The sequence below is a fragment of the Neodiprion pinetum genome, chromosome 7, assembly GCF_021155775.2.
Source record: "Neodiprion pinetum isolate iyNeoPine1 chromosome 7, iyNeoPine1.2, whole genome shotgun sequence".
Taxonomy (NCBI): Eukaryota; Metazoa; Arthropoda; class Insecta; order Hymenoptera; family Diprionidae; genus Neodiprion; species Neodiprion pinetum.
The window spans coordinates 9,623,326-9,644,895 of record NC_060238.1 but is presented as its reverse complement, the minus strand read 5'-3'; the positions used below and the strand labels follow the sequence as shown (position 1 = coordinate 9,644,895).

The 21,570-nt window shown below is 37.8% G+C and overlaps 1 protein-coding gene across 1 annotated transcript in view; it reads left to right on the top strand.

Annotated features, from left to right (window-relative positions):
- The window catches only part of kl-2 (dynein heavy chain 2, axonemal kl-2), a 1,019,064-nt gene that overhangs the window by 35,996 nt on the left and 961,498 nt on the right, over nt 1-21,570 (top strand). Inside the window, exons 3-4 of the mRNA XM_069137782.1 lie at nt 9,622-9,900; nt 10,005-10,462. Of these exons, the coding sequence (XP_068993883.1) occupies nt 9,622-9,900; nt 10,005-10,462 (737 nt within the window). The remainder of the gene's footprint in view (nt 1-9,621; nt 9,901-10,004; nt 10,463-21,570) is intronic.

The window sequence follows — 21,570 nt, the reverse complement described above, 5'->3', positions numbered from 1 at the left end:
CAATACCTTGAGGGGTTTACCACCACCCCCACAATCAACTGACCATAGGGTAGAACCGAGGGCATAGAACTGCTGTAAGGACAACCCATCATCAAACAGAGATAGTTCTTCAACAATACGATAGATCCGTGCGAAACTATACACATTTACCACCACGGTTGAAGACGAAACGATACATATCAACATTATCAAAGTGAGCAAACGTGTCAAAGGATGCGAAAACTGCAACGATAAAAACATCACGTTTAATGATTACAGGAACGGTCTAAGGGGCTTGCCAAGAGTTGATCCACCCCACAGTGTTTAATAGGTATTAAAAAAATGCGAGGTTAGCCCCAATGTACTGAAAAAATTGATCATGAGTTGACAAGACGGTAATATGCAACCGATACCTGGGCAAACAGGTACCAGAACTTGGAGGGTGTGCTGCAACCCCGCAATAAACTAGCCGTAGGCTGGAACTGAGGGCATAGAACCGTTGTAAATATATGCGTTCGACACCCAGGGCGATCCTTCATGAAGCAGAGACGTTTCGCCAGCAATACGATATTGAGCAGATCGAAGTTTTAGAATTCGAATACCATGTGAATTCATGTATTCATCAATTATTTATTCATTTATTATCAATATATTGAGCAATTATTCATATTTATTCGTTTACCACGAGAAAAGTTTTCAGAAGATGGAAAAAAGTTTCCAGAAAACGAAAACAAGTTTTCAGAAAATGAAAAAAAGTTTCAAGAAAACGAAAAAAAGTTCACCAAAAAATATGAGCATTGATCGTATTAGTCTAGAGTTGGTGGCTAGCTTCACTACCCCCAATTAAATCATACATATTGTTTCCAAGATTTAACCAACAAGAAATAACAACATGAAATATAATTAATTTAAGATAATCTAAAAAGAGATATACAATACAATAATAACGACCAGCTAGTTACAACCATCGTTCAGGATAGGTGTTCTTGGTATCAAACAATAATATCATTTAGAATAAAATAACACACGATTTGCTCAAACACGCAAACGTTCAAATTTATTGATTTTGCAGCTTCTCTGCATTTGAATATAAATTCGTCCGTCGGCGTGGATTGTTATATAAGCTCAAACACTTTATAAATTGTTACTTTCGGCTTTATGTCATTATCACCATTCATTGTTATCAGACATTTCAATCACCAAATCGTACAGAATATACTTTATCTTTTACCAGTTAGATCATATTAAACCATTTATTTTGAACGACCTTTTTCCCATTTTCATTATTATAAAATTGCCTCAACAATTTAAACAAACCTCACAGAACTGTACAGGACTATGGCAACACGATCCTACAAATTACCGGCTTGTCGAAAGGTAGGTCTTTTCTTAGTTTTAATTTTTATTCATTGTCGTTACGTGGGAGCTTGATTATTCAATTAATCATTAACTAACACCGCTCAGTACACTCTCACCCCCACGTAACACAACCAAAAGTGATAATTAAGATACGAGAAAATAGAAAATAGAAAATATGAGCAAATTCGTAACGAAACAACACGGAGGCAAAAGCCTTATCTTAGCCGGTGACTCGGGCAAGTAGGCACTGACAACTTATTTTAAATTAAACTTGAGAGTTTATTCCTGTGATTGGTCGTTTATTTCCCCACTATAATTGGGTCATCCCTCTGGTGGCGAGTATCGGTTGTGGTATAGCCCGATATACCGATAGATAACACGTAATGTTCTGCCTGTGATTTCGTCGTTGACACCAACTCGTACAAATTTGCAACTGCTACATCCTACTGTCCAGGTTGCCTGTCGTTGGCGGTTCTTAGGCGGAGGCATTTACGGAGAGTGCCTCCCGGTCAACGTTGCCGAATGAAGAGCGACAACTTACAGTAACTCAGTGTTCGCTTCCATCGGTTTCGTCGTATAGTTGCGGCTTTCTGCCCATGGTATATCAGGGAGATCATGTAATCACACGATGTCAATAGAAGAAGAGTGAAGTTTATCAAAAAGTGCCAACGACTCGAGAGAACATGATTCAGCGAATCAGAAATGCTTGTGCGCAAATAACACCGTAGACACTTCTCAGTTGTGTACAAACATTTGAAGCGCGGATCAACAAATGCATCGAAGTAGAAAGTCGCCATTTTGAGTCCTTTACGTAAAAGATCACTTGAAAACAAGCAACCCGATAGTTCCCGAATTGTATCCCTAAAAATGTTTGAAACGTACTTCCTCATCTTCGATTTAAAGCGCATTTCTTGCAATTATGAAAAATTTGATTTTTCCCAATTACAGCACCATCTGTATCGGATCAAGCAAATATTTTTTAAAAACTTGTGTATTTTCTCATGAAAAATTTGAATCTGCAATAAAAAATAGGGGTTTCCATCTAAGATTTCGAAGTTACTGCTCCTCACGCCCTCAGGGGTCAGGGAGGGGGAGGAGGGGTTAAATTTCATGGGGTTAGTTTTCCCCTTCAATATCAACAGTTTTTGTTATGAACATTTCTTTGTATAATGCGTATTTTTTGCGATATTTCGTTGTCTCAAGATAAAAAACTCACCCTGTAGAACAAGTGAAATGGTTAGTACCATATGTGAAGCCATCTGATCGACGAAAAATTACACTGTTGAATTTTACCGAAAAAGATTCACCTCTTTCCATGAGTTTTTGTAGATAGGAGCTGTAAGAATATCCTTTGCTACCTGCTACCACAAAACACGTTTGGTCTGTGGACAGAGACAACCGAACTGGAGAGACCATTCATTGTTCATGGTTTCCAAACAAATCGAAAAAACAAAGCAGGCAAAAATGCCAGTTATCTTGATCACTGCAACATCACCGATGTGAAGCTCTTTTTGAATTCCGAATATTATATGCACGGTAACCTGAACTTGGACATGAGTCATAATCGCTTCGCATTACTGTACAAAATGTACGCCAACTTCCAAGATACGTATTACGGTAAGGAACCCGAGCCTTTGTTGGTGAAGAGTAGATTTCTGCTCTACGAACCTTTGATTTTCATCCACTGTTCGAAACAAAACGAAGCCCTTAAATCTGGACTAATTGATATTCGTATCAAATTTGAGGCTAAAACTAACGTTTCTGGCTGATATATCTGCATACTGCTCAACTTGACATGATCGTATAACTGAACATAACCCGATAAGTGATGAAGTGAGAAAGTTTGTATAAAACCATGCAAATCACAACATTTAGTCCAGTATTAGTAGCAATGGAATTAATACTAGACGTGCAAGGTTTCAAGAAATCGTATCTCGGTTTCACATCAGAATGTGGGGCATGAGAGTGAAACCGCCTATTCAGACTGTATCTAGTATAGCTTTCTTACAATTAAGACTACAAGGTATGAACGAGGTGCGCGCGGAGTAAGAGAGGTAGACAATAGAGAATTGATTCGCTGGTAGAAGAGATATTAGTTAGACCCAGGCTCGTGTATTTAGCATACGTATATCTTGTAACGCGAAAGCGCGGATTTCAAAGAATATTTAAGCCACGTACCTCTGAAAGAGGAGGGGGCCGGGAAGGGGACGTCCGGTAAGCCACCTCTTACCCGGCAGACTGAACAGTTAGTCAGATATTACCGTGCGGTTACTGCGTATCTTTTACAATACGATCCAGTCAAGTACCATCGAGTGCGCGTCGTACTGTGTAAGCGCGTCGACTATCTGGGAGAATAAGACTTCTAGTGAGGCACAACCCGCGGATTATTAATGCTGACATCGACTTAAAAGGTTATAAGCTACTAGTATTGCATATATCATTCTGAGGTTTATTTGTTCTTTCCTGTCCCTCCTTGCACCCTCTTAAAATTATCGCCGCCGCCTCGGACAGTATCGGTACTTCAGACACGAACACACGGCCCTCGGGTCACCGGCAGCAGCTATCAGGAGAGACTATTTTAATTCAGTTCGGGGTTATGTAAGAAAATCCAGATCCAACCTGGCGCTCAACAAGAAGGGGAAAAAAGTGAGAAAAAGTTTTGCGCCAGCGAGCCATGGATCGCCAGCGCACGAGAAATCAACCTGTTTGTGCGCCTATTTGTCTTCTAGCATTGCCTCTGTATTGAATATCAATCGGAGCGTTCGGGAGAACAGAAAGTGGTAGGGGTTTAGACCAGGGGGGCGGAATCGGCGCCACAAGAACCAAGCTATCCACTTGTGTTAAAGTCTAAATACGCAGTCCAGTTCCCCAAAAAAACTATCTTAGAGCAGTCGCGATGTACCATTCACAAACCTTAGGTTCGCTTTTAGATGTAAAGCACTACGTAAGACTTCGAAAGTTTACGTAAAGGGATCAGAAAAATAGAATTGGTTGGGGAGCATTTTACGTGAAAAAGTGGAAGTTGTTGATTAGGCGAACTTGGTATACCCTTCACTGCAAAAATTGAATACGGATCTATGTAAACTGTAATCTCGAGTTTTCTGAACGAAATCATCTTCCTTAGTATTAACCATTATTCTTAGAATCTATTTTCCCAGATTCAAGTAACAACCTTATAGAATTTAACGTATTGCTGATTGACGCAGGCCGCTCGACATCATATCACTGCTTGTCAGACGGTCAGTTTGTTCTCTGCTAATTCACCATCGATGCAGGTATGGATCGAGAACCTTCGATGTTTGGCGATCGATGCGTGCTTCTCAACGTAGCCTTACAATGTAGCCTTTCAACGTTGTGTCGCAACTTGTCTGATGATTCCAAGAATTGTTTACCTTCCCAACTTCTAAGAGTTGCTCGTTGCTCATCTAACTTCCCTCGCTAGGGATGGAAGACCCTTGTCAATGTTGACTTATGGTCGAAGAACCTTCTAGAAGCTGACTCTTGCCGAAGTGCGCGAGTACGTGAGTTCACGTCTGCGTCTCGATTTTGCTCGATACGTATTGGTGACGTTCGCTGATGATGGTAATGCATATCACTATATGATCAACGTAGAACACCTGATTTTTTAGCGACGCAGGTCAAAAAGTAGCAATAATATAGATAATTTCGTCAAAAATGATGGTAACGTGAAGCACAGAACGGATGATTTTTTTCTGATGGTTGATAATGTCGGTCGGGGTGAGGACAACTCCCACCTTCCTTCACCAACCTCTACTCTTGGACAAAGTTTTACGGCCGGGTTGTGTCGGTAAAGTGGAGATTTGTATTCCGAACTCTCCCTACTTCACTACTTAAGACAAATCATTTACAAAATATCTAAAAATATTCTTTCCGCCAACAACGATGTAAATGAATGGAACACCATCCCTACTAGTTAATAAAAATAAATCTGAGCTAATGCGAATAACAATAGTTCAGATGCGTTATGTTGCGATTGCGCTTAAGCCTGCGATTGCATTTGCGTTAAAATTTCAACAACATTAAATGCACTCGCATTTAACGCATATTCAAGATCGCCACGTACGATCGGGAGAATAAAATGTATTAAAAAATAGAGCTATGCATGTTCAAAGATGCTGATATGTACTGGCTTACCTGAAACGACGCAGTCACATGAAATAGCAAAAAAAGTAATTGTATCTGAACTGGTGCAGTAAGTAAACATCATATTGAATTAGATCTTAGCGCAGATTCAATTTGTGGAAAAATAAAGTGCGTCGCAGCATGCTCCAAAAATTTACAGTACTTCATAAATTCGACTACTACCTGCTATTCGAATAAGTTCATCGTATCTTGCACATACCGGTGTTGCAATTAGACACGTGGCGACGTGTGATTTCCATCATACATGTCGTACCGATGGTACCGATCCCACACATCAAACAGACCATAAACATCATGTATTTGTTACAACTCCATCATTAGCATACCTTTTTAAACACCACTTCTGTACAAAACCTACCTGAAATTTTGCTCGAACTAGGAGAAAGCAAAGGAAATAGAAAAAAAACAACACATAATGACATCTTAAGTCACCGCACAATTAACTGACACGAGATTTTCCTCTGCTTGGAACTTAAGGGATACGAGTTTCACTGACTATTAATAAGGACACGAATAGTACTATCTCAACAGTCGACTATTGTACCGCACAAGATGAGTCTCAACTGTAGATCACCTGATACGCACCTACCTAATCTCTTCTCGATTCCAGTCTCAGATACATCTGTCAAAATACGTTTATTGTGCCACACCTGTACACAAGACACGTTTCACCTAAGTTTATCAGTTGAGAATCTACTATTTATATGGCTATTTACTAATACTAGAGTCCAATGAGTAACTACGTACTTTTCCAATTTTTAATTCCACTCGTCTGTCAGTTTTAATGTTTTTGAGAATTAATCACTCATGCAAGATATCACATTTTGTAATTATTACCAATAAAAGGTCTGGGTAATAACTCATTTGACAAAGCTAGAGCGTGGATGAGAAACCTGACTGTAGAATATGTGGGATAAGAATGCTATGATCACTATCGATGCTATAGCACGTAATTTGTTAGACAATGAAGATGAAATTATATAAAGTACATATAAGTATGTTTAGCGAAATGAAAGAAATTGCGTGGATTCACAATTTTAGAAAAGAATAACTGCAACATCTTAGTAGGATCGAATTGAATATGGTAAAATAAAAAAAAAACATTAACTCTTTGCGCAAGAATTCTCGCGAGCCTTTCAGAGAAAAGATCAATCTTGGGTAGCTAAATTTAATACTCATAGCAGATATAGTGACCAAAACAACATTGGGAACAGTTAAGCAAAAAAATTCAAACGTCGATCTTTATATGAGCATAATGGAGCATGGTGTAAATTTGGATTGTGATATCTCCAACAATGATTAGGAAATGTTAAGTGATAGATTAGAGCAGTATTCTGTGACAAAAGGGTTGCAATGCTAAAGGAAAAAAAGTAATTCTGTTGAGTCAGGTGAATGCTGAAAAGTATCAAGATATTGCAAAAATACACAAACTCGAAAAGCCTGAAAACAAAACACACGAGGGAGTAGTAATTTTACACAATATCCCTTTCAAAGGGCAGTATGATGCGTATATTTTTGTCAGTATACGTGTTTTGAAATAAGATTCGAATCAAAATTCTTTTCGGACAACCATCGGCATACTGTTAGCGTCAAGTCAAACGGCTTTCATAGTCACGTCAATTTGTATTTAAATAACGAATTCTTCCGCGTTTCTGAACAGGCTGCGAATGATGAATATACAAGTTCTGGTTACTAACCTGCTGAAAAAAAGATTGCATATCGTTTGCGATGTGCCCAAGTACTGTTGATATTAAAAACAACCCATGTTAAGTTCTGAAATAATATTCCGTGATTTTAGTCGGGATGCTATTCGATTTCCATACAGTTTGTTATAACCGATGATGTATGACAAATTGGCATGCTGATTGAGATGGTAAAGACTAGAGCCCTACACAAAAATTGCGAAAAAGAAACAATTTTTTATTGGGGCCAGTGAATATGCCACCATTTATCAAATGCAAGTAAATATATTAAGGTAGAATAAGAAATAGCGTTCTCGTAGGACATATTTAAGTTTTGCAAAAATCTGAAAAAGAATTCAAACATGAATAAAACCAATGTAACATAAACAAAACGTTGTTCATGTCTTTGAGTAGTGTACGATTCCGTTTTTGATGAAATTAAGGTATATGCCGGTGAAATAATTATGAAACGACATTACGATCGATAATCGACGAGTCCTATGAAAACAAACGTATTTTGGTGCATCATCTAGAGCCGATGTATACCGCTGAGAAATTTGGAACAGACGCATTTTGACAGACGGATAGAATGGACGTATCTCAATCGACTCTACAAGATATGTATAGAGCTTTGTTTAGACTTACTGTAGCGTCTTTCGAGATATGTCTGTTCTAGCCACTCAACGAAATAAGTTTGTACAGATATCCCGCCGAAATACGTCTGTTTTTACACAACCAGTCGAATAAGGTCTACGATTTACAAAAACAGAGCCTAGTAGATTGTGTACCAAAGAGGCAAGGTAGGTCTTTTTATGCCGACTGTAAGAGCGTGTGTAACAAGCCAAAGACGAATATTGCAAATATGTGAAGTGAAAAAGACTTTGCATATGTAGCGGAGATTGGGGCACGACAGACTAGGTGGTCTAATACCACTAATTATTTTTTGTGGTTCTTGAGCACCGGGTACAAGTTGTTGTGATACGTCTCGAACAAACTCATTCATTATTTAAAAACAAAAAAATCTCTGGGCACGACGGACCCCCTCCAAAAATTTCACCATTTTTTTTATCTTTTAAATAACTATGTGAATGAATCATTAATTACACCGGCACATAAAAAAAAGTGGTTTGTACATTTGACGAGACCCATCTAGGATTATGTATTTCGATGCGTTGAATCTAAAAAAAACGCTAAAAATGGCTAGAAATCGTGAAAAAATTGCAATTATGCAAACGAAAAAATTTCTACAACTAAATCAAGTACGTTTCTTATGTATTTCAATGCGTTGAATCCAATTCTGAACTCAGATTTTCAAAATTCGAAATGGCGGATCCAATATGGCGGACGCGAATTCAAAAAAAAAGTTTGATTCCAACTAAAGTGAGTAACCAGAACTTTTTAAGGTCGCTAAATCTGAATCTGAAATCGGATTTGTAAAATTCGAAATGGTGTATTCAATATGGTGAATGAAAAGTTAAAATTTTATCAAGTCTGTACATAAAATTCTACCCAGGGGTTTATGGGGGTCGCTGATTATGAATCTGAAATCAGATTTCGGAAATTCTAGATGGCAGATCCAATTTGTCGGCTTCACGAGATTTGATACGTGATGATGCGGTTGGCTCAATGCGCCGTCATAAACAGAAATCCCGGTGGTCCAACTCGCCTTGACGAACGAAAATAATACGGGTGACTCAATATGCCTTGATAAATAGAAGTACGGTTGACTTAATTTAGCTTCAACGGACATGCGGATACGGTAGCCTTATGGAGTTTCTGATTTCGCTGGCTAGTAGAACAATTTTAATTGTCGCTGAGGCGTTTTTGAAGTAGCGCCAGGCCTTCATTATATATACGTTCGTCATGCATAAATAAACACAGAATACTCTTCTCCGGTAAAAGAGCATTAAGTATTATATGCGCTTCAGAATTTTCTATAAACACTTGAAGATTTGATCATTAGTAAGTTTACCTATTTGGATTTTTATTCGTTTAACTCAAATTGATCACTGGGGGTGAATTTCACCCCACATCTTTTTCAAAGTCCTCGTAGAGTCCCTTAGTCGTCGTAGTTTTGGTTCGGAGAACCGAGAGCTTTTTCTGCGATCCTTAAACTAAATCGAGATATTTGTTAAAATTTTTCGAACTCATTGTTGAAACAGAATGTCTGTTTTTTTTTGTAGCTGCAGCAAATTTTTCCTGCAGTGACCGTTATGCGATTCGACTGAGATGTGACTAATTTGGGTTGAAATTTTGACTTTCTTGTCTGCGTGTTAAATACATGAATAATCTGAATTTTAATCATAAAAAACTTTGGACTGTATTGAAGTACGTAGGACCCATTAAATGACCCTAAAACTCTATTTTGTAGAAAAACACCAAATAAAATAAATTCTAATTATCGATCCTTACCTATTCTCTCCTTAATCTTTGTAAGGCGTCAAGAGTGACTTTTGCACCAAGTTGCATGATTTTCTGACTTTGCTTACGGATCTGAGGTATAAGTTGTTGGGATTAACTGTCATGTACATTCCCCGTGAAGGACACGATCTCGCGACAGAAGAGGCTGCTGCTGAAAGAGAAGTAGTTAAGCGATTAGAACAAGTGGTGATAGGGTGGACTAGACAAATCAAGACGTCATTAGGTGATCAAGATCAGACGACACCTCGTGAACTATTGTGCCCACGTGATGAGTACGAATTTTGGGTTTATCGCTGTAAGTTTAGTTGTATTCAAGATATTATTAAGTATTATTTCAACCGAATAGCAAGCTGTGTTATCACAATATAAGTCTAATCCTCATGTCCTTCAATTTTACAGACGAAAATCTAGGCAGCTTGAATTTCCAACTTCAAAATCCGGTTATGAAAAAAATAATCAATATTCTGAATATCACTCAATCCACGTATGTGCGACAATTTGTTTCCCTCAGCGAAGAGATTGAGTACAGAATCAACCAAGCCAGATCCAATATCGAGTTCTTGCAAATTTTGTTGAAGCCATCTGAAGAACTTCAGAAGTGTCGATCGCCAGAATGCATTCTTGCTCACATTCCAAAGATTATCAACCTCTGCAGAGTGATTTGGTTGAACTCTTCCTACCTTCGAACGAAAGAAAAATTGGCCAATTTGTATCGGGCATTAAGCAACGAGATTATACTCAAGTGTAAACAGTATGTAGACTTCGAAGAATTGTTCGAAGGTAAAACCATAAGAACTATCAAGGACCTGAATAGTTGCATCTCATGCTGTCAAGAATATAAATGCTTATACCAGAAGGTTAGTAAAATAGTTTCTAATTACGATAACCTGGGATACTTGCTAACGTTCATTACTTTCATTATGCTTATAACGAAATGAAAGCTGACCAAATTAGAACATACTTGTCATAACTTAGGTCCATACGCTTTGCGATTTACACAGTCTTATCAAACTAAAACCTGAACAGAACATCCTTACCTTATCATTAGATACCAGGTTTGATTTCCGGAGCTATCGTTAATTTTTCACGTTACCAAAACTGTTAAAATTAACCGCTATAGATTTACTATCGTAAAAAATTGATGTCATTTCACAATTTCATGATCGTACAGGCAGTTTTAATTCAGACTCAAGTAGTGTACTGACAGGAAAGTCTTTCCGCTGACACCCGTCGATTTTGATGAAATTTATACATGTTATTCTGCATCAAAATCTAAGAGACACGTATTTTTTTTATCGGCGGAAAAACGTTTCTAGGGGGTGAAATTATCCTTTGAAGTTGAGACCTTCGAAGGGTACTTTTCAGGTTTCACCTATTTTCACCTGAGACAATCGAATGCACCCAAATGGATAATTAGCTTAATAATGAACGATGAAAAATGCAACTGGTTTCATATCGGGGGATTGCATGGGAAAAAAGTTATAGGGGTTGAAATTCATAAAATCGTTATAACAAAAAAACTATTGCACCTAGCTTGATGGATTCAATTGCACTTTGAAGCGCGAAAGAAAATAATACATATGGGTTTTCGCGTTTTTCTCGCAAATCAAGTTAAGTGGGTGAACTACCCCTATGTATGTTTACCTTTAATCTCAATAAAACGGTACTAATTCTTTTTTTTTCTCATTTCTTCTTTTAGTGATACGTTTTTTCTCTAAATTCTCAACATCTACGTATCAAACGATGGACGGATTTTTTTCGAAATTACATTTTCATAATTGGTGAAAGTGATAGGACCAAAAGTATGCATCCAATCTTAATGGTTTGTTTTTTATTTGAAGACAATTTGAGACTCTTCTAGTTATAGTTAAAACGTTCTATTTAAAATTTATTTAAACAATGGATTTTACCTAATTGAGCAAGGAAAATTGGAAAAAATCAAATTTTTCCGCTGAAAATTCTACCACTTTATCAATTTTTTATTTTTTGTAACTTTTTACGGTATTCATACGAATCATATTTACGGTTCAAAAGAATTCACTTATTTATTTTTGCCGCCAAAAATGACAGATTGAATAACTTTTACGGGTAACAATTTTTTTTATTAGTTAATATTGAATATACCACAACACGAATTTTAAAAATATCTATTCCTTATATTTTTCACAAAAATTTAGTAAATACTGACATATTTTCATAGTTATCGAACCCCCCCCCCCCTACTTGAAAGTGTTATCTGGGAGTCACCTCTGTTCAGTCTGTGATTCGCTCCCATAATTAGATTTGAAATACGACGTAGAAGCAGTGATAAAACTGCGATCGCGGAATATATTCACCACAGTCGGCTATTTTTCTTTTACACGACGAAAGAAGTGACTTACAATTCGAGACTATTTAAAACGAAATTGCAAATATTAATCAAAATGAAGGTAAATCCTTTGAACGTTATTAGAATGCTTCTCGCAACTTTTGAAGTCATGTGTTTACCGGATTCGCCAGTAAATAACGATGAAATACAGTTGAAAGAAAACTTTGAAAATATTTTGTTGAGTGCAATGAACGAATACAGTGGTTTTGAAATGGTAGAAGAAAATTCTTTGCATTTCGAAGAACCGTTTAAGGATTGGGAAATGGAAATTGTTGAAGATAAAGAATGGGCAAACGCCCTGTATGAACCAGAACTTTCGCTTGATACATGCACTCGTGATAACGAAGACTTATCCTACGAGTACAAATTAAGGGCCGTTGAGTATTGGCGCAGCGGAAAGAAAGGAAATTTGGGTTTGGGCAGTGTTAAACAAAAGTAAAACAAAGTGCAATCTATACGATAGTTGCACCGGTGGGCCCACAATTTGAACAAGGGGGGGATATACAAAGAAAATTTAGCACGAATTTGTGGCCACACTTTCGAAAATTTCGATGCTGCTGTGGATGCTGGTTTAATAGTGCACGATTCTGATTTGAAAAAATGGGCCTTACAGGCTCAAAAAGAATTGGGGCATACTGATTTTCGTTTCAAAGCATCTCATACGTGGATAAACTCATTCAAAGCAGCTCATCGTATTGTATCGAGAAAAATTAATAAATTCATTATATCCAAAACAATTGAAGATGGAAAAGTCTTGGAACAACAAATTCAAAAATTTGTCTATGACGTAAAGCAAAATATTAGAACGTACGGATTGTCAAATACATTTAACGCAGATCAGAGCGGCTTCCAACTACAAATGCATTCCGGAAGAACTTTAGCAGTCGAAGGAGAAGAGCAAGTACAATGTCTTATACAATCAGTCTCTTCTACGAGCCACAGTTACACTATTCAGCCGACTATATCAGCTAACGGCAAGCTGCTCTATTTTTGGTTTTAAAAGAACCAACTGGCAAGATTGGTCCAATAGCGAAGAAAACGCTTTTCAGACCAGATAATGTGTACATAGAAGTATCCAAATCTTAGAAGCTTACTCCAGGTATAAATTACACCCACTGTTTTTGTATAGACATGTTTTCGAATGAAAAAATAATAGGATTTTCTATTTTCAGATCATTTTAAAATTTGGTTGCAGCATGCATTTTTCCCGAAAGTTGTTTCAAAATCTTTATTACTGATCGATTCTTGGACTGGACACTGTCCCCAAGTTGTACTTGATGTGAAACCTTCAAATAGAGATGTCAAAGTAATGATTATACCTAAAGGAACTACCGGAAAAATCCAGCCCTTCAATATTTTTGGATTCCAAGTATTGAAAAATTTTGTTAGACATTTTTCTGATAATTGTCTTTTAATGAATTATGATATTGATTTGCATTTGAGAAACAATATCATAAAGCTTCAGTCACTTGTTCATAACCAACTGTCGTCACCACGTTATATCGATCTTTTCAAATATTCTTGGTACAAAAGTGGTTACATAGAAGAAAAACCAGCGAATTTTGAAAATCCTGTACACTTTGCATCTTGAGATTCCTGCAACTCACACTGTGAAGTTCCAGGATGTGAAAATGTTTCTCTTGTTCGCTGTTCCTGGTGTAAAAAGTTGTTATGTTTTAAACACTTTTTCAATGACTATCATTACTGCAGTACTTATACGGCTAATAGAGCATATGATTATACATTCGCTTCTATTTATTGCTATAGTGATTATCTTGTTAAACTGTTGACATATTATCAATAAAAGATACAAGCATATTGTACGCTCTCTTTTTTTTACTTGACTACGCAGTTTTTCTGTGCGTCGTCCCAAAACTTGGTCTTATCTAGCGAAGCGAATATGTGTAAGCGCTTATCGTATGCTTATGTTATCTCATTGCCAAATATAAATCAGTCAGAATTATCGATAAGTCAGATATAAATACTTTTTCAACGAAAGATCGATCTATAAATAAGTTGGCTCCTAGATAAAACCGTTCATTAAATGCTATATACGTGATACGGTAGTGGTAAATTAAAAAAAAAACATATCAGTAGGAGAAGGAATAAAAAAAAAGAATTACTGCCTAAAATGTAAACATACATAGGGGTAGTTCACCCCCTTAACTTGATTTGCGAGAAAAACGCAAAAACCCATATGTATTAGTTTTTTTCGCTCTTCAAAGTGCAATTGAATCCATCGAGCTAGGTGCAATAGTTTTTTTGTTATAACGATTTTATGAATTTCAACCCCTATAACTTTTTTCCCATGCAATCCCCCGATATGAAACCAGTTGCATTTTTCATCGTTCATTATTAAGCTAATTATCCATTTGGGTGCATTCGATTATCTCAGGTGAAAATAGGTGAAACTTGACAAGTACCCATCGGAGGTCTTAACTTCAAAGGATAATTTCACCCCCTAGAAACGTTTTTCCGCCGATAAAAGAAATACGTGTCTCTTAGATTTTGATGTAGAATAACATATATAAATTTCATCAAAATCGAAGGATGTCAGCGGAAAGACTTTCCTTGTGAGCTGCACTTTAATTCTAATATACATCTTGTAACGTTCGCGAGTTTTCGTGAGCGATCCGCTCGTAAAAACACCATGCCGGTGGATGTTTTTATCCTGAAAAAATAACAAAGTTGTTGATTTATTATATGAAAAATTTAAAAGAGCTGCGTGATGGCAAAAGAAGTTGGGAGTTAGTATCATTTGAATCAGATAGTCTCTGTTTTTGTCTATGGGTTTTTATGTATTAAAGAATCATGGATATGTAGGTCTTCATCAGAAAATAACCATTAATTTTCTCGTATATACATTTTAATCCGTGGTGTTCGTCCTTCTTAGGATTATTGTTTAAATAATCATCAACAACGAAAGGGTTTTTACAAGTAGTTCTCGGGTAAGGCGGACGGTAACCAGACAAGGACAAGTACTAATCTTGTACAAATATCAAACTATGACCGGTGAAGATTTCAAGTTCTATTGCTTCATATTTGATGCCATGCCGACGCCGAATTTGACTCCGTAACAGCGAAAATTAAGACGCCAGTTTTTTGGTTTGTCGTCCGAGCTTCTCCGAAAACGTGCTCCCTGGTGTGCAGTGAGTAGATTCAGACTTGCCTTGATCGTTGCTGCGGCTATTGCACCGTAGTCGTGTTCCCTCCGTTAATTATGTTTTACAACATGTAGGGTTCTGGACTTCTTAATTTATTCTCCGATCGTATAGATGCAAGGTTTCACCTCGTTGATGTATTACAGATGCACAATTTGACTCCATCACTGTTTCCGAATACGCCGTTTTCAGACATGGAGGTTTACCTGGTTGCTGCATTGCAGACGCGGGATATCATTCCGCTGTTGTTTTTTGGCTATTTAATTGATTTTACCAATACACAACGTGGTGCTCTGATCGATTCTAACATTGACGTATTGTATATCTCTTAAATATCAAGGTCTACGTATCTTGAACAAGAAAAAAGCTTAATAATCTCATTCTATCTACAATTCTGAACAAAAAAACTTCAAGGCATTTTCAGTTGACAGAGAACTAGAGTTGTAGTAGTTGTAGTAAAAACTAAAAAATGACTTGAATTCTAAAAAATAGCAATTGTAAATTAGTAAAATTTATGACATTTCTTTATTACTCCATAAAATGAAAATGCATTGAAGTATTTTTGTTGAGAATTATGCATAAAATGGGGCTGATAAGCCCTTTTTCGCGTTCAAGATATGTGGACTTCCATACTTGGAAATATATAGGACGTCGACGTCAAAATCGACTCGAGCACGTCATACAAGTTGTTGCAAGTAAAGAAGTAAGTTTTGAGTAACGTGATATTTGATCGAACAGAAAAGATTCAGTGATTTTCAAGGTTTTAGTAACAAAGTATTGCATGTTCATGCAAGAAAAGAAATGAGAAAACAAAAAATATGAAATTTACACCACACAATTAATTGGTTACGCTTCCAAGTTTGTTTGACAGTTGATTTTCAATCAAATCGAAATCATATTAATCTGACTTATATGAAATTCTACTAGGTGAAAAATCATTTTTGCATCGAACCTTATTTTATTGTTCTATGCATTTCTATTACTTAACCTTTTGAAGCATGGCGGGAACCCACGTTCCCATCTCGATTTTCTTGAATGTTTCGAATTTATTTACTTTTTTACTTAATCGGATCCGTTTTTTTGCACTTTTCAGTTACTTTAGTAATGAGCGAACATAAAAATACAGTCTAATTAGCATCATTGTTTAGGATATAAGATTTTTAAATAAACAAACTAAAAAAATTATGTTTTTTTCTGAAAAATTCATCTTTGAAGAATCTATATAAGAAAATAACTTGAAATTTAGTGAAACTGGGTTTTTGGGCTCGCTGATTACGAATCTGAACTAAGATTTTTTAAATTCAAAATGGATTCAAGCTGGCGGACACCGAATTTTAAATCTTCGAGAATATCCATAAAAGTTTTTACTCGGGAGTTTTCGGGCCCACTGATTAAATATCGATGAAAAACCTGCACTTATGGAATTTCGAGTTTTGTTTATTATGAACCTAATATAGTTCTGAGGTATATGTAGGTTGTTCTTGATAAATCTTATTCTTTTTTTCAGACAGTAAACGTTGTGACGTGGATTTTTCCTGCACCTCGGTCACTCGAAGCAAATGACCGAGAACTTACCGCGTGCATAATGAATCGGCGTCCACGCGGTATCCTGGACCTAAAAACAATCTCGCGAAGTTTTGTTGGGCGCCTGGCGTGATTAACACGCCTCGAAATCGTTAATGCGCTATGCAGCGACGATATGCTCGATAGCTCAGTACCGCGGAGAGGGGAGGGGTAATTTTTAGGTAACGGCAGAGGGCGAGGTACGCAACACCAACACGTTATTTTACACAGCAATGATAGAATCCACTAAGATATTCTCGGCCAATGATAATACAAAAAAAAATATACAAAAAGAAAATAATTATTCAAACGTCACCCATTGCGACTCAAAATTTTTTAAAACAAAAAAAAATAATTGAAAACACGCTATTCGCAAGTCGTACTCAAATACTTAGCTTAACTAACCCAAAAAAATAATATAATAGAAAGGAAGAAAGCAAACGTGACTAAATCTAAACGACTTCTTATGCCTACTCGTGTTGTCTGAAAAATAAACAATAACTCGAACTAAAGACAGAATTTGACTCGATGCGCTAGCCGCGACCGTCCTCTACTATCTGCGGCGCTAATCGCCACTTAACAATAAACCACTAGGTCAAACTAAACTGAAATCGTAATCGACGCGCTAAACGCGATCGTTGCTAAATCTAGAAAATTCGTTAAGCCTACGGGCGCTAATCGCCACTTTACTGATAAACAATAATTCAATACTTAAACAAAAGAGAATGTGACTCGACGCGCTATTCGCATCTCCAGCCGTTATTTTTAATGGCACCGGTCCCCACGGGGATCGCCTGGCGGTTCTCTAAACGCATCCGAACTCGACTTTCTTCGCGACGTCTGAACGCAGTTCGCGAATGCGAACGCTCCCCCTTACGAAGTTACACTTTATCGTACTTGATTCGACGTGACTCAGGGTAACGGAATTTGGTTACTCTCAAATTGCAGTTGTCTTGCCGGGACTCAAACCCGTGACGCTATTCGACCAGGTCGGTCACTTAAAATTGGCTCTACGTTATTCCGCGTAACTCAGGCTACGGTCAACAAACGAAAGAATCGGCAAACGAATTTCGAGGATTTTTCGATACGCAAATTACACACGGCTATCCTTTCTCGGACCAGCCCTCACTCAATTACTCTCGAAATTAGATCGCAAGAATATCAGCAACGCTTACCGCTCCACATCCAGACAACGAAGTCGCCAACTCCCTCGTGATCTTTTTCGGCCATCCTCGCAACCACGATAGAAACTGCCCCCATGAAACAGAAAAGAAGAGGGCAAAATTCAGATCGAACTCCTCGCAACATCGCTCCACACTTCTTGCCGCGAAAGCAAAAGAAAGCTCGAAACTCAAAATCAATAGGGATCCTCAAGACAATACCGCCTCGCTCAATCGCCAGAACTAGAGTGATCTCAGATGGCCGATCGGCCGCAACGCCGATCTCGTCACGCTAATCCTTCGTGACGTCATCACCCTAAGAATGCGCATAATCGATCTGTCGTCGATTTCGGAGATTGCGCAACTTGACGCGTACCTGTCGTCGCTACGCGGCGCAGAACTTGACGCTAGATCGCGAGGTCGTCTTCCGCGCAGATCTACGGTGTCCTGGGGTTGTGGCGGGGTGGTGCTCCCTCGTCGCTAGCTGGTCTCTCGCGGTTGCCTTAGTCAGGTGCAGGCGGGGTGAGCGGGGAGGCCGCGGCGCGCCGGCCGCCAGCGGGAATCGCGTCCGCCTTGGATTCCCGCGCTGCAGGGATCTGCGTTGTCTCCCCCTCCGCAGCCTCGGCATCCTTCACGCAAGATCTCCGCGGTTTCGCCTCGCCTCGAAATATCTTCGGCGTCGGAGTTGGTCGCTGGCTTGTGGCCGGTGTACTCAAGAAAAAAACAAAAGCCTGCAATATCTTATAGTCCGGTCAATTTAGATATTTCGAAACACAATAATTCCGACATAGCTGAATTTTGCTAGAGACCTTAGGTTTACCATTATAAAGAAAAAGAAAAAAATCCCCATCGATACAATGTGTGCTAAAAAAGTTATTCAAGGTCAAAGGTCAAAATTTTCGGTTTTTTAGATTTTTCTCGTTAACGATTAATATTATCAAAAAAATAGCTCAGACCTAAATTGGAGACCATAAAATTATCCACAAAAATGATCTATATACTTTTTTCCTAAGAATTATCATTTCTGAGATATCGTGATTTTAAAAGGCGAACGAGTCATATTCTATATAATATGCACGTATATCATATATGTCACGGATATACATAGTGTATATATAGTATATATTATAGTATATATATATATATTGTATATATACTGACATACATAGTATATATACGGATATCCATAGTATATATATAGTATATGTTAGACTGCCTCAAAACAAAAAATACTATAAGAAATCCAATTCTGACGGTTGGAGGAAGATAATAATTTTTCTGTGCAACGAACGGAACTCTATACATATATACAATATGTACTATACACATACTATGTATATCCGCGACATATATAATATGCTTGCATATTGTATAGAATGTAACTCGTTCGACTTTTAGAATCGCGATATCTCAGAAATGATAATTCTTAGGAAAAAAAGTATAGAGATTATTTTTGTGGATAATTTTATGTTTTACAATTTTAGTTTGAACTATTTTTTTGATAAGACCAACCGTTAACGAGTAAAATCGAAAATTTTTAGCACACATGGTATCGATGGGGACTTTTTTCTTTTTATTTATAATGGTAAACCCAAGGTCTCTACCAAAATTCAGCTCTGCCGGAATTATTGTGTTTCGATCACTATTTTTATGTCTAAATTGACCGGACTATTAGTCGTAATTCACGATTGTGTCCCTGTCGAAGCTCGGATGCGTGACTCCAGTTCTGGCGCTCTCTAGTATTATTTCGCGACCCGATTTCCGAAACCCTTATCCCTGGACTCCGCCCAAGGTTCAGGGAGTACCTTGTAACGGGCATGCCTAACCGAAATGCCACGTTACAACGTATAAAATCATTTTTAGCAAAATCCCACAATTTTCTGAACTTTCGCCGCCATCTTGAATCCGCCATCTTGAATTTCGCAAATCTGATTGCGGATTCATAATCAGTGACCTCAAAAACTCCCGAGTAAGAATCTTCACAATCATATGATCATTTAAAAAATGTATGCTTCAAAGGGTTAAAGAAGAATCTAATTTCAGTCATAGCCTCTCGGTGAGCGCTACGGCGTACAAACGCTAACGAAACAGGTAGGTGCTTTGTTCTACATGAATACGTATAAACGTTTGAGTGTTGAATCCCTGATTCCTAGGTGGATGTATCTACAGAAGTTTAAGGGTCAAGGGTCTTCATAGGTGTTGCGGTATATATGTAGGGTAAAGGGTTAAATCAGTAAAGGTAAAATAGTATATCTGTAGGGTTAAGGGTTGAATCTTTACAGATATATACGTATGGTAAAGGGTCAAATCGTCATAGGTATAAGGCTATAAACGTGGCGAAGGTCGAAGGTCGATCAATGGTCGAAAGTCGAAGGTCAAAGATCGTAGGTCGAAGGTCTACGGTCGAAGGGTAAAGAATTAAATAGGGGGAGAGTGAGCGGTGGATGGAATGGCTTGAGAGGGGAAGGGAGGGAGGGAAGGTAAAGGGAAGTAGAAGGGGATTCTTAACACAGTGGCGGCGCACAGTGGATCGAGCAATGTTGATGTGCGGACATGAGCCAAAAAATTTTTTTCGTGATATTCATTGCTAATTGAAAAATTTAGGTTGTAAATAGTTCTGAGCAAATAGAAATAACCGATTTTGCGAAAAATTGGTTTAATATTCATGTCGAACATCGCTCTGAACCTCATGACTCACATGGATTTCTTTTCCTGTCCCTTTATACATGAAACCTCAAAGCAGTATAGCTCTTCCATATCCAAATATTTAGATACCAACTTTATACGTGTTAGTAACATCCCTTTTCGATAAAGAAAAATACTTGTGTAGGATATGTAAATATTAGTGTACAAAAATGGCGCCCATTCTTCGGTATTTTAACAGTCGAATATCATAAGCAAGTTCAAATTGTCATATAAAAGAATGTTGAACAGTGTTCAAGATTCTGTTGATTTTACATGTTTGAGTGTTCATTACATTTCACGAATCCATTGGTCCCAGCTGCCCGTAGGTGCCTATGCATGAAACACAAGAGAATTTTGGGGGGAAAAGACGCGTTAGTTACAATGACGAGAAGCTTCCGGATTTTGCACACCAGACGTGCAAAATCCGACCGTGCAACCTTCTCATGGTGTATATTGGTTAATACTAATGTCAGTGGTAGCAGCACATTAAAAAAAATTGTTGTTAACAATTGTTATTTAAACAATATTGCATACAACAATTATTTAACTTGGTAAAGCAATGCTTCACGATCAAGTATGCATAAGTATTTCGCTTTAGCTGCTATATTTCGTCTCCACAAGTGCGATGTCCGCTCTTTCCTATGTGGTGATCCACTGTGCTGCGGTGATATCTTTATACGATATAATATAGTACGATACGATATATAGGGTTATTCAACTCTATAGGTTGCGACGTGGATTTTTCCCGCTCCTCGACCACTCGGAGAAAATGACCGAGAACTTACCACATGCACAATAATTTGGCGTAACTGCGAAATGTTGTTGGGCGCCTAGCATAATAAACACGCCTCGAAATCGTCAACGCGCTATGCCGCGAAAATATGCTCGGTAGCGCAGTACCGCAGAGAGGGGAGGGATAATTTTTGGGTAGAGAGGGAGAGTGTGAGATACTCAACACCAACACGTTATTTCACCAAGCTAATATGAAATTAAAATAATATATTACCAGCCAACGCTAATACAAAAGA